This window comes from Pristiophorus japonicus, chromosome 9 (genome assembly GCF_044704955.1).
Source record: "Pristiophorus japonicus isolate sPriJap1 chromosome 9, sPriJap1.hap1, whole genome shotgun sequence".
Lineage (NCBI taxonomy): Eukaryota > Metazoa > Chordata > Chondrichthyes > Pristiophoridae > Pristiophorus > Pristiophorus japonicus.
In genome coordinates, this window is record NC_091985.1 from 25939884 (window position 1) to 25952544 (window position 12661).

The following is a 12661-nucleotide window of genomic DNA, read 5'->3' on the forward strand; positions in this document are numbered from 1 at the left end:
GCAATTAATCCATGTTACGTCTAACCTGGAAGGGATCCATTTCCCAACAGTACCATCCCTCACCTTTGATGAATATAAAATTCAGAAAATGCATAATTTTTTTAAAAACCTGCATCTCGACAAGCTCCTAAACAGTTTGTTGAATTAGTGTAGCTTGTGTAGTAAGTGAGCTGTTTGCCTGTATTTAACGATGTTTAAACAAACAAAATGAAATGAAAAGTAGCAGCAGTTGAACTTGGCCAGTTAGCCAACACTGAGGTTACCCCGCCGTGAAGCACGTTTACAGGCGAGCGCCATCAAACAGGCAAAGCTATACCAATCAAAATCTTACCTTATTTTTATATCGAGAAACCGAGGTGGAGGCCCATGGCTGAGAGTGAGGGTTTCCAACTCTGGTTGGACATGTTCCTGGAGGTGTCATCACATGTCCTCCTACCGCCAACCGTTCCGCCCCCCCCCCCCCCCACACTCTCCCGCCATTGGTCACCCGACATGTCCATCCTGATGGTGCCCCACCTTCCCATGGCCAGCTGGAAAGCAAAGAGACTCTTCATTACCCGATTGGATGATTCTTGACCGTCTGTCAAACAGCCTTTCTCCCTATGTCCACTATTCTTATAACTAGTAAGCTAAGGTGTTGAAAGAACATTTTAAAAAGACACAATTGTCAAATGCTCCTGTGATTTTTCCCCTGAGTTACTCGCAGCACTATTCTGGAGATTGGTCTTCAATTCCTGGAGACTCCGGGCCAATCCTGGAGGGTTGGCAACCCTAAGTGAGGGACGCCAGTAAGGATAAGAGAAAGGAGGAGGTACTGGCAGAGCAGAAGTTAGGTGACAATAAAGCTGGGTAGGCCATGGAACGATGGCTAGGTAAGAACATAAGAAATAGGAGCAGGAGTAGGCCAGACGGCCCCTCAAGCCTGCTCTGCCATTCAGTAAGATCATGGCTGATCTTTGACTTCAACTCCACTTACCCGCCTTATCCCCATACATCATGGTAGTTTGCTCAATGTGATTTTCCTCAGGGAGGGGGAGCGCTGGATTTTCTGCCATTTATACCAGTCAGAAACCAGGGATCCATTTTGATTTTACAGCAGGATTTTCTATATATTGTTAATGCACGAACCTTACACACCGGGATTGACATTTCCTTCCGAAACCACCCAGACGCGGCAGCTGATAATTTCGCCCACTCTATAAAAAATGGTACTATTTTCGGCAGATTTCAGGAAGAATATATCTTCTCCCGGTAATAAATTTTGCCACAAACGACTGTATTTCCACCTCACCCAGAATGGAAGTCCAGACAGTAAATATCTGCACTGGCCCTTCAATTATTCCCCCGACAGTACCTCACTGACCCTGACAGCGCCACGACACAAAGAGAACAATCACGTGGCAGGCCATTCGCAGCTCGTCCCCTTGCTGACTGGCACGTCATACCCTCCGCAAACCATGAGTTGGGGACTCTGGATCAGTTCCTATAGAGTGGAGGGTAGCCAATGTAACCCCACTTTTTAAAAAAGGAGGGAGAGAGAAAACAGGGAATTATAGACCGGTCAGCCTGACATCGGTAGTGGGTAAAATGATGGAATCAATTATTAAGGATGTCATAGCAGTGCATTTGGAAAGAGGTGACATGATAGGTCCAAGTCAGCATGGATTTGTGAAAGGGAAATCATGCTTGACAAATCTTCTGGAATTTTTTGAGGATGTTTCCAGTAGAGTGGACAAGGGAGAACCAGTTGATGTGGTATATTTGGACTTTCAGAAGGCGTTCGACAAGGTCCCACACAAGAGATTGATGTGCAAAGTTAGAGCACATGGAATTGGGGGTAGTGTACTGACATGGATTGAGAACTGGTTGTCAGACAGGAAGCAAAGAGTAGGAGTCAATGGGGACTTTTCAGAATGGCAGGCAGTGACTAGTGGGGTACCGCAAGATTCTGTGCTGGGGCCCCAGCTGTTTACACTGTACATTAATGATTTAGATGAGGGGATTAAATGTAGTATCTCCAAATTTGCGAATGACACTAAGTTGGGTGGCAGTGTGAGCTGCGAGGAGGATGCTGTGAGGCTGCAGAGCGACTTGGATAGGTTAGGTGAGTGGGCAAATGCATGGCAGATGAAGTATAATGTGGATAAATGTGAGGTTATCCACTTTGGTGGTAAAAACAGAGAGACAGACTATTATCTGAATGGTGACAGATTAGGAAAAGGGGAGGTGCAAAGAGACCTGGGTGTCGTGGTACATCAGTCATTGAAGGTTGGCATGCAGGTGCAGCAGGCGGTTAAGAAAGCAAATGGCATGTTGGCCTTCATAGCAAGGGGATTTGAGTACAGGGGCAGGGAGGTGTTGCTACAGTTGTACAGGGCATTGGTGAGGCCACACCTGGAGTATTGTGTACAGTTTTGGTCTCCTAACCTGAGGAAGGACATTCTTGCTATTGAGGGTGTGCAGCGAAGGTTCACCAGACTGATTCCCGGGATGGCGGGACTGACCTATCAAGAAAGACTGGATCAACTGGGCTTGTATTCACTGGAGTTCAGAAGAATGAGAGGGGACCTCATAGAAACATTTAAAATTCTGACAGAGTTAGACAGGTTAGATGCAGGAAGAATGTTCCCAATGTTGGGGAAGTCCAGAACCAGAGGTCACAGTCTAAGGATAAGGGGTAAGCCATTTAGGACCGAGATGCGGAGGAACTTCTTCACCCAGAGAGTGGTGAACCTGTGGAATTCTCTACCACAGAAAGTAGTTGAGGCCAATTTACTAAATATATTCAAAAAGGAGTTAGATGAGGTTCTTACTACTCGGGGGATCAAGGGGTATGGCGAGAAAGCAGGAATGGGGTACTGAAGTTGAATGTTCAGCCATGAACTCATTGAATGGCGGTGCAGGCTAGAAGGGCCGAATGGCCTACTCCTGCACCTATTTTCTATGTTTCTATGTCTATGTTTCTATGTTAACAGTTGTGTTTAACATCAAGTTCAACAATTTCAAACCATAACCTCTGCCTCTATTTTTTTTTGTTTTTTGTTCCCATGGCAGCTCTTGTTGATTCTGCCATTCCCATTTACACCCTATCTCGACTCATCTTTTGTTTCTTAACTTGTCCCATTACCATCTCCTTTTGCCTTGCACCATCATCCCTTTTGTCTCTTGCCTTTCCTGCCTTTCACCCAATCACAGACCTTCCCTTATGTTCTTTCTTCCCCTCCGCCCTTTCCCTGCCCCTACCCTTGCTTAAAAACCTGTTACATCTCTAACTTTTTCCAGCTCTGATGAAGGGTCATCGACCTGAAACGGTAACCCTGATTCTCTCTCCACAGATGCTGCTTGACCTGCTGGGTATTTCCAGCATTTTCTGTTTGTATTTCACATTTCCAGCATCTACAGTATTTTGCTTTTCTTTTGGACAAAAGTGTTTAAACTTGCTGACAGCACAAAACTGGCTCAGCTGCAAATAAGGCAAATGAGGGTTCCAGATAGCCCAGGGTGGGGTTTGAGCTGGCAAGTCTCATATGTAATCGAATGTGGACAAGTTCACGGTGGTGAGCCTGGGGTAAAGCGAATACACAATGACAATATAAGATAGGATCGTAGGAACAGGAGGAGGCCATTCAGCCCCTCAAGTCTGTTCTGTGCCGTTCAGTTAGATCATAGCTGATCTGTAGCTTAACTCCATCAGCCTTAGTTCCGTAACCCTTAATATTATTGCAAAAGAATCTATCAATATCAGTTTTGAACTTTTCAATTGATCCCCCCAGGCTCAACAGCTTTTTGGGAGAGAGAGTTCCAGTTTTCCACTACCCTTTGTGTGAAGAAGTGCTTCCTGACTTCAGCCCCTACACGGCCTGGTACTATATTTAAGGTTATGTCCCCATTTTTATTGACTCCCTCCTCCAGAGGAAATAGAGAGAAACTATCAACTCCTTTAATCTTCTTACAGCATAATTAGATCATCCCTTAATCTCCTACACTCGAGGGAATACATGTCTTCATAATTTAACCCTTTTCTCGGTATCATTGTAGTAAATCTGTGCTTCACTCTCTCCAAGACCAATAATCCTTCCTGAGGTGTGGTATCCAGAATTGAACGCAACACTCCAAAAGGGGTCTATACAACTGTAGCATAACTTCCAACTTTGAATGGTCATAGACGACCCACAACATAGCAGAGGTATCTGCGACTCTTAGAATCAAGCAACGGCAGAATGGTCTTAGGGTGTATAGCCAGAGAGAAGGAACATGTGCCACAGGATAAAATTGAGCTTGCGTGGGATACTGGCTGGGCCACATCCGGTGTACTATGTACAGACCTGGGCATCGTACTAGAGTGAGGAGATCCCAGGTTTGGAAAAGCTGCAGGGGTGGGGAACTAGGTCCTGGAGATTCAGCACTTAAAATAGAGATGAAGGAAACTAGGATTCTTTACATTGGGATGTAGATGGCTCAGGGAGACCTTATTAAAGTGTTCCAGATTCAAAAAAATATAGATGTATAATGAATGCTTTGATGGAATCCCAAACTTGGAGGTCACAGACTCGAGCACAGCACGTAGAAGGCGAACAGGACTGTTTAGTTTTCGCACATGACGATCGTAGAACAATACAGCTCAGAAGGAGGCCATTCAGCCCATCGTGCCTGTGCCGGCCCTTTGAACGAGTGATCCAATTAGTTCCACTCCTGTGCTCTTTCCCCATAGCCCTGTAATTTTTTCCCCTTCAAGTAGTTGTCCAATTTCCTTTTGAAAGTTACTATTGAATCTGTTTTCAGGCAGTGCATTCCAGATCACAACAACTCACTGGGCAAATGTTTTTTTCCCCTCATGTCGCCTCTGGTTCTTTTGCCAGTTACCATAAATCTGTGCCCTCTAGTTACCGACCCTTCTGCCACTGGAAACAGATGGACATCAGCAGATTCAAGTGGGAGCCGGATAATTCTTTTTTAACCAGAGAAAGGTGATTGAGGAGTTGTTGGACTCTAGGCAAATCAAGGGCTGTGGAGGTCAGGCGGGAAAGTGGAGTTGAGGTAGAAGATCAGCCACGATCTTATTGAATTGAGGGCTGTGTGACCTGCTCCAGTTCCTAAATATGTTCCTTATGTTCTTATAAGGGATAGTGTGGTATTATCTGAACTCTGAATTTTCTTTAGAAAACTGGACGTATGTTTGACACATGGGCTTCACACATTCCCTTCAGGTTCTGTTGAGAAGTAGCCAGCTAGACCACAGCAGTCTTTTCCCAGTCCTTATATTTCCACGTTGCTGTCTAAGCTTACATCGAGTTACATCGCGTCTACAGCACAGATACAAGTTACTCGGCCCAACTGGCTTATGTTCCACATGGGCTTCCTCTCACTCCCTTTTCATTGAACCCTATCAGCATAGCCTTCTGTACCTTTCTCCCTCACGTGCTTTGGCAGTGTTGGTTAAAAATAACAGAAGATAGTACGATTATCACTACCCTTAAATGTACCATCAACTCCCAGCCCCAACCTGAAGCCCCCAGCAGCCGCTGCAGGGGGTGGGAAAATCCAGCTCTGATCGCCCCCATTGCCCAGTGTTAATATTGAGGTACAACACACCCTCACTCTGAGATCGTTGCCTTTGTTTCGCTCGCACAGGCACGTGGTCCGCGGTACAGCAGTCTTCTACTCTGAGATTAGCGGATGGGCGGGGCCAGTCGCCATGGCTACGCGCGGGGGTGGGGGAGGGGAGGGGGAGGTGCGGGTTTGACTCCGCTGATTTAAGTGGTTCCACCGGCCAGTAGGCTCTGGCAGCGGGAAACCCCTTCAATTGCCTCATTTCCTTAAGCCGGAGCAGGCCCGTTCGCCTCAGTGCCGGAACAGGCGGCCCACTTGTCTGCAGTTAAACCCGGCAGGTTCGAACGTCCTTCTGCATCTGTCTCATCGACTCTGCAGAGCGCGGGACATGTTAATCCGTTGCTTGCAATGAGTGTGCGCGGTAGCCCGTGAATCAGGCCCACATCGGGGTGTGAGACACCTGATCAAACTCTGCGATACAGTCAGTATTCTGATATGAGATAAAGTAAGGCAGGAGGAGGCTCGTGTGGAGCATAACTCAGTTGGGCCTGATCCTGTGCTGCAGTGTCTATGCAATACTCCACAAAATATGGCTGCGTGCTCGCCTAAGATTATCTGTCGTTGCTGCCAATTAGCAAATCAGCTGGCAAAAATAAATAACGGGTCTCTTTCTTTTCAACAACCTCTAAATACTTTGTAATCTGGCAGTGTAATAAATCAAAGGCTTCTTGGCTGCTGTAACTAGCTGACATTTATCACAACATGTCTCAACATGTCTAATGCTATCCTACACAAACCACAGGTTATTTCCATCTATTCTAAACATCGCTTTCTTACACAGAGGCTGCGTTCTACAACTGTTACATATCAGTTGGCCCATTGAACTGGCAGTAATGCCAGCTCCTCAGCCACAGGCATGCCGGTTAGACTCAAGCCCAAGCTGTCACTTGAATCCAACTCCCATGCTTTAGATAGGTTTCATTAGAAAGAACTGACATTTATGACCTCAGAACGTCCCAAAACACTTTACAGCCAATTAAGTACTTTTGAGGCATTGTCACTGTTGCAATATAGGAAACGCGGTAGCCAATTCTGTGCAAAGCAAGATCCCACAAAAAGCAATGTCCAGATAATCTCTTGATTGAGGGATAAATATTGGCCAGGACACCGAGATGAACTCCCCTGCTCTTCTTCAAAATAGTGCCATGGGGATCTTTTATCTTCACATGAGAGGGCAGACGGGGCATCGGTTTAACGTCCCATTTGAAAGATGGCACCTCCGACAGTGCAGCACTCCCTCGGTACTACACTGAGAGTGTCAGGTTAGATTTTGTGCTCAAGTCTCTGGCGTGGGATTTAAACCCACAGCCTTCTGACCCAGAGGCGAAGAGAGTGCTACCCACTGAGCCACGGCTGACATCTAGTGAGAGTTTCAGTCAGAGTTGAGCGCTTTCAGTTGGAAGGTCCAGTGTGCTCTTTAGAGGAACTGACTGCCTTCCACTAATGTGAAGCTGGTACCCCCAGTGGGATTGCACGTTAGATGGGCAACTGTGGTAGCGGGTCGGGTTTTTTTTGTGTGCACAGTTGATCACCAGCTATCTTCTGCTTTCTGAATGCAGTACACCTCCAGTTCATCGGGAGGCGAGAGTTCCTGTGAAGAAGGAAGAATGCGTCGGCCAACTCAGCTCCGGCCTTTCCACCCGCGGGGGGCAGCCGAGCCCGACCTCCCCATCTTGAACCTGTCGAGCGACCCGGACTACTCGTCCAGCAGCGAGCAGTCGTGCGACACGGTGATCTATGTGGGCCCCAATGGCACCGCCCTGTCGGACAAGGAGCTGACCGACAACGAGGGCCCGCCCGACTTTGTGCCCATCATCCCCTCGCTGCAGAAGAACAAGAACGAGGTGCGGCCGGAGAGTGGCGGCGAGCCAACGGCGCCCGGCCACCCCGAGAAGGACTGCCTGAAGTGCAACACCTTCGCCGAGCTGCAGGAGAGGCTCGAGTGCATCGACGGCAGCGAGGAGCCCAGCAAGTTCCCCTTCGAGGAGGTCCCGGTCGCGCCGGGCGCCGAGCAGCCGGCCAGTGCCGAGGAGGCTCCAGCCCAACTGGCCGAGGCCCAACCCGCGGGCGAGGCCCGCCGGCCCAGCGACCCGGCGCCCTCTCGCTGGGCCGGCGAGGAGAATTCGGAGGATGCCAGTCCTGCCCAGAGTCGAGCCCAGGCTCCCCAGTCCCCCGCCCCGGTCGGCAGCCACGGTAACGGCTCAGCACCATCCTCGCCGAGGAGCGTCATGGGGAGCAGCAGCACCCAACCCGGTGCGCCAAGGGCTCAGGCCCCCAGTGCACAGGCAGCGAAAGAGGTCCCGCATAGCGGCGGCAATGCAGAAGCTAAGCCGAGACCCATGGGCTCTCCCAGGCTCGGGATAGCCAGCCTTTCCAAGACAGCGGAATATAAACCCCAACATTCTCCATCCCAGCGCTGCAAAGTGTACACCCAGAAGGGGTCCTTGCCAAGCCCCGCCCCGCCCCCGCCGCAGACGCTCACCAAGGACTGTGAGAAACCCAGCGACGAGCCGGTGGATCAGCCGGAAATCAGGACGGCGCCGGTGGGAATGAGCCCCCAAGTAATGAAGAGATCGGCGTCTTCTGGCACCGAGTGCTCGCAGGACTCCGCGCTCTCAGACCAAGAGCAGGACCTGGCGGTGGGCTCAAAGAAGGAAGTCATGGCCAAGGCCACCGTCACCCTGCAGCAGCCGCTGGAGCTGAACGGAGAGGATGAGCTGGTTTTCACCCTGGTGGAGGAGCTGACCATCAGCGGCATCCTGGAGAACGGGCGGCCCACCAGCATCATCAGTTTCAACAGCGACTGCTCGGTGCAGGCCCTGGCCTCCGGCTCCCGGCCCGTCAGCATCATCAGCAGCATCAACGAGGACTTGGACTGCTACTCGGGTGCCGCCCCGTTTTCCGAAGTCAGCATCACCAAGTTCCTGCCCTTCCCCAAGCCCGGGCTCGACGAGAAGGTGCTGGTCTCCAGCAGCCGCCGCTCCTCCATCAGCTCCTGGCTGAGCGAGATGAGCACGGGCAGCGACGGGGAGCAGTCGTGCCACAGCTTCGTCGCGCAGTCCTGCGGCGGCAACGGCGAGGCGTTGGCCGACCCGTCGCTGCTGGACCTGGCGGGCGAGTTGCCGGAGGAGTGCGCGGCGTACGGGCGGAGCGGCAACTACTCCGTCATGGACAAGCTCTTCGGCGTGCCGGAGGGGGCCGAGGAGGCCAAAAGCTTGTACCAAATGGCGGCCAACAACAACTGCCAAATCTCGGCCGTGGGCAAGGCCACCGTCAGGATCTCCAACGCCGCGAGCCTGACCGGCGCCGAGGGCTGTTTCCCCATCCGGACTAACATTTCCGTGCACCCCTGCATCCGGCTCAAGCCGATGACCTTATCCGACCAGGGCCACGCGCTCTCCTCCGTCAAGTCCGCTCCCGCGCCCTCCCACAACTGCGACGTCAAGCCGGCGGACAGCTACGGCGCCAAGGAAATGAAGTTCGACGACCCATGGCTGAAGCGCGAGGCGGACGAGGACGAGGAGGAAGCGGACGCCGGCCTAGACGGTGACTACCGAGGGGAACGAGGGGGCGGACGGCCTTTCGGCCAGAGCCGGCGGCAGAGCTCCACCGACAGCCTGAGCAGCAGCGGGGGCGAGGTCGCTGACTCCCCCGTCCGGGCCGATCATCTCAAGCGGGTGGTGGACGGCTGCGAGGTAGCCCTGAGCGCCTCGACCAGCCAGAGCTCCATCCTGTCGTCGGACAGCACCAGGAACGGCAGCCTGCCCCGGGGCCTGCCGCACTCGCTGCTCTGCAGGCACGACGACCCCGACGGCCTCTCGCTGAGGTCGCTGAGCCTGGGGGCGGAGGGCAGCGGCGCCTCCGCCGCCACCTCCCAGGCCTCCAGCCCCTGCAGCCCCAAAGCCACCCTGGAGAGGGCCGGCTCTCCCAAGCACAGCGGGCTACTGCCCAGGCCGAAAGGAATGCCTCCCCTTCCGCCGGTGCGCAAGTCCAGCCTCGACCAGAGGAACCGAGCGAGCCCCCAGCACATGTCGTGCAGCAGCAGCACCTCCAGCCAAGCCATGTCGTCGCTGGCAAGTACGCCAGATGATTGGGGCACCCAGGCCAAGGCCAAGACCTCAAATTTGGACAACGGCAGCAAAGCCAGTAGTGGGAAGAATGAGCAGATCAGCACCCGGGCCAACTCCCTGAACAGGAGGTACGCGGGGCAGTACGAGTGTTTATCCCTGGAAAGGGCAGGGAGCTTGACGTCGGTGGGGTCAAAGGTCAGTGCCTGCCGTGATAGTACAATGCCCAGAACAGGCAGGAGCTTGAGTCGAGCCGCCGTGTCTTCACCCACGCACTCTGGCCTCCTACCGTCAGTGGGGGCTTCCCCAAAGTCCAGCTTCCCCAAAATGTCCGCTGTCAGCAAGCTGCTCCTGGCGAGCCCCAAGTCACGGAGCTTGTCCGCGTCCAGCACAAAGACCCTGAGCTTCTCCACCAAATCCCTGCCCCAGTCCGTCGGGCGCAGCTCAAGCATGCCGTCCAACTCCAAGAACATGTCCTGGTCAACGCAGTCGCTCAGCAGCAAGCAGAGCAGGGGTTCCAGCCTCGTGGCCAAGTTGCCCCTCCGAGCCGTCAACGGGCGGATCTCTGAGCTGCTCCAGGGGAGCGCGGGCCTCAGGGCCAATCAGCTGCGGGAGGAGGAGCGGGCCGCCCACCCCGGCGAGAAGCCCCCCCCACAGGTCCTGCCTTCCCCTTACAGCAAGATCACCCTGCCACGCAAGCCGCACCGCTGCAGCAGTGGCCACGGGAGCGACAACAGCAGCGTTCTGAGCGGCGAGCTGCCGCCGGCCATGGGGAAAACGGCGCTGTTCTACCACAGCGGTGGGAGCAGCGGCTATGAGAGCATGATAAGGGACAGCGAGGCGACGGGAAGCGCGTCCTCCGCACAGGACTCCATGAGCGAGAACGGAAACTCAGTCGCAGGGAGGGCCAGGAGTCTGAAGTCTCCAAAGAAAAGGATGAATGCAGGTAAGATGACAATGTCTCCTTTCTGTTGCCGTCGGGGACTGAGGTTTGCTATTCGGAACATAAACGTACTGATCCATGCCTCTGAGGGGAGGCCCGATAAGTGCATGAGGGGGAAAGGAATAGAGGGTTATGCTGATAGGGTGAGATGAAGTAAGGTGGGAGGAGGCCAGAGTGGAGTATAAAGGCTGGCACAGACCAGTTGGGCCAAATGGCCTGTTCCTGTCTGTGAATTCTATGTAATTCTATGATCCCATATTCGAGCGAGGGGAGATCGGGTAGGTTGGGGGTTGGGAGGTTCTACAGTGGGGTCACAGATAGTGACCACCGATCCAGTTTTCAACCTGACTAATGTTTTGTTTTATAGCACTCCTGTGAAGCGCCTCGGAACGTTTTACTACGTCAAAGGCACTATGTAAATACAACATTTTATTGTTGTTGTTGACAGCCCGATTTCGAAGTTGGCTGCCAGTAATTCGAGAACTGAAATCAGATAAGAAGGACAGTTTCCAAGGCGATGCGCACATGTGATAAAGTCCAGCAGTGTATGCGGGAAAGGACTGCTCACGCATTCATGCGCAAATGTGACACTGGGCCCTTTCACGTTTGAGCTTGCACTAGGGGCAGTCGACTTTGGCTCGCAGAGTGCTTGGTGATCAGCTCGTCAAATTGACTTGTGTTTCCTACAATGGGTGTGACTTCTCTTATTTACATACTGTGGTGGATTTTTAAAAAATAAGCCATTGCCTATTAGCGTTCTCAGATGCAGACAACCTTTGAACTTTTAGTTTATAACGCCTCCACAGACTGACGTGGCATTTTGTTTTACATGAGAACGGCAGAAGTCGAAAATGCCGCCGAATATTTTGATACCGCTCATTGGTAGCTGCTTTGCTTTGCTTTCTGACCGCCTCAATCTGTGCGGTTCCCAAAATCGGAGTCTGGAGGTTTGGCCGCAGTCAGTTGAAGAAAGGCAGCAGAATCACAAATGCTCAAAATGAAATAAAGTAAGAGGAAATGTTGAAAAAGGCATATTAACACATCGGGTGAAGACCTTGACAATAGGGTGGCCAAGCCTCCAGGATTGTGCTGGAGTCTCCAGGAATTCAATATTAAGGGCTAAAAATTTGTTGGCTTAGCGGCACCCGTCAGTGCCCGAGAGGGGCGCCAATGGGCCGCTAAGCGCCTACTGCCCGAGCACTGTGCCATAATAGCCTGCTGCCAACTTCCTTGGTGACGTCAAGAGTGTGCAACGCCCCCTTTGCAACACGTGTCCGAAATTGCCTGCTTTTGCCTGCCGTAGCGCTTGGCGCTACTCCCGACAGGGGGAAGCAGATGGTGCACAGAGGGTCCCAGGGCAATATCACAGGGAATCATGAGGTAAGTGTTGAGAGTCAAATTTTTTTACAATTTACTTCCCTCTCTTACCTGTGGAAGGCTGTTGGTAGCCTCCCTTCCATTTTTTTGTAGGTGTTAGATGGTCGCCCTCAGCTCTTTGTTCGGCGCTAGGATGCCGCTATCCTAACGCCTCAACTTGAGAAGTGCTCCCGCGTTACTGCCCGCGATGGGCCTTTAGCTTTAGCGCTCCACTCCCCTCTTGGGGCTCTAAAAAGGAATATCCCGGTCGGAGGTGGTAAACATCACCCGGTGCTAAAGTTAGCTTCCAGTCAGTGTTACCACCTCAACCGGGCTATAACCAATTTTTAGCCCTAATCTCCTGAACATTTCTGAAAGCAACACCGGGAGAAAAATCATAGAGCCATTTAAAAAAAAATGTTTTTAATATATTCATTTATTGGTTATGAAGATATTGGGTATGGAGAGGAAAAGATGTTTGACTTGGTATGGGAGGTTAGAGGTGCGAGGTTGTGTGTTGAAATCCCCAGGAATATGTCCAACCAGAGTTGGCAATCCTACTTGATAAGCACTCCAAAGGGAAGGTCCACCTGCAATGTTCAGCCTTTTCTGCTTCTTCTTGAAGGACCATTAACCGCATTTATTTTTTAAGAAACACAATTAAAGAAACTCAATTTTGTTTTTC

General features: G+C 51.8%; 1 protein-coding gene across 1 annotated transcript in view; it reads left to right on the plus strand.

Moving 5' to 3' along the window:
• The window catches only part of kif26ba (kinesin family member 26Ba), a 525292-nt gene that overhangs the window by 437729 nt on the left and 74902 nt on the right, over positions 1 to 12661 (plus strand). The window contains exon 12 of the mRNA XM_070888651.1: positions 7170 to 10623. Within this exon, the coding sequence (XP_070744752.1) occupies positions 7170 to 10623 (3454 nt within the window). The remainder of the gene's footprint in view (positions 1 to 7169; positions 10624 to 12661) is intronic.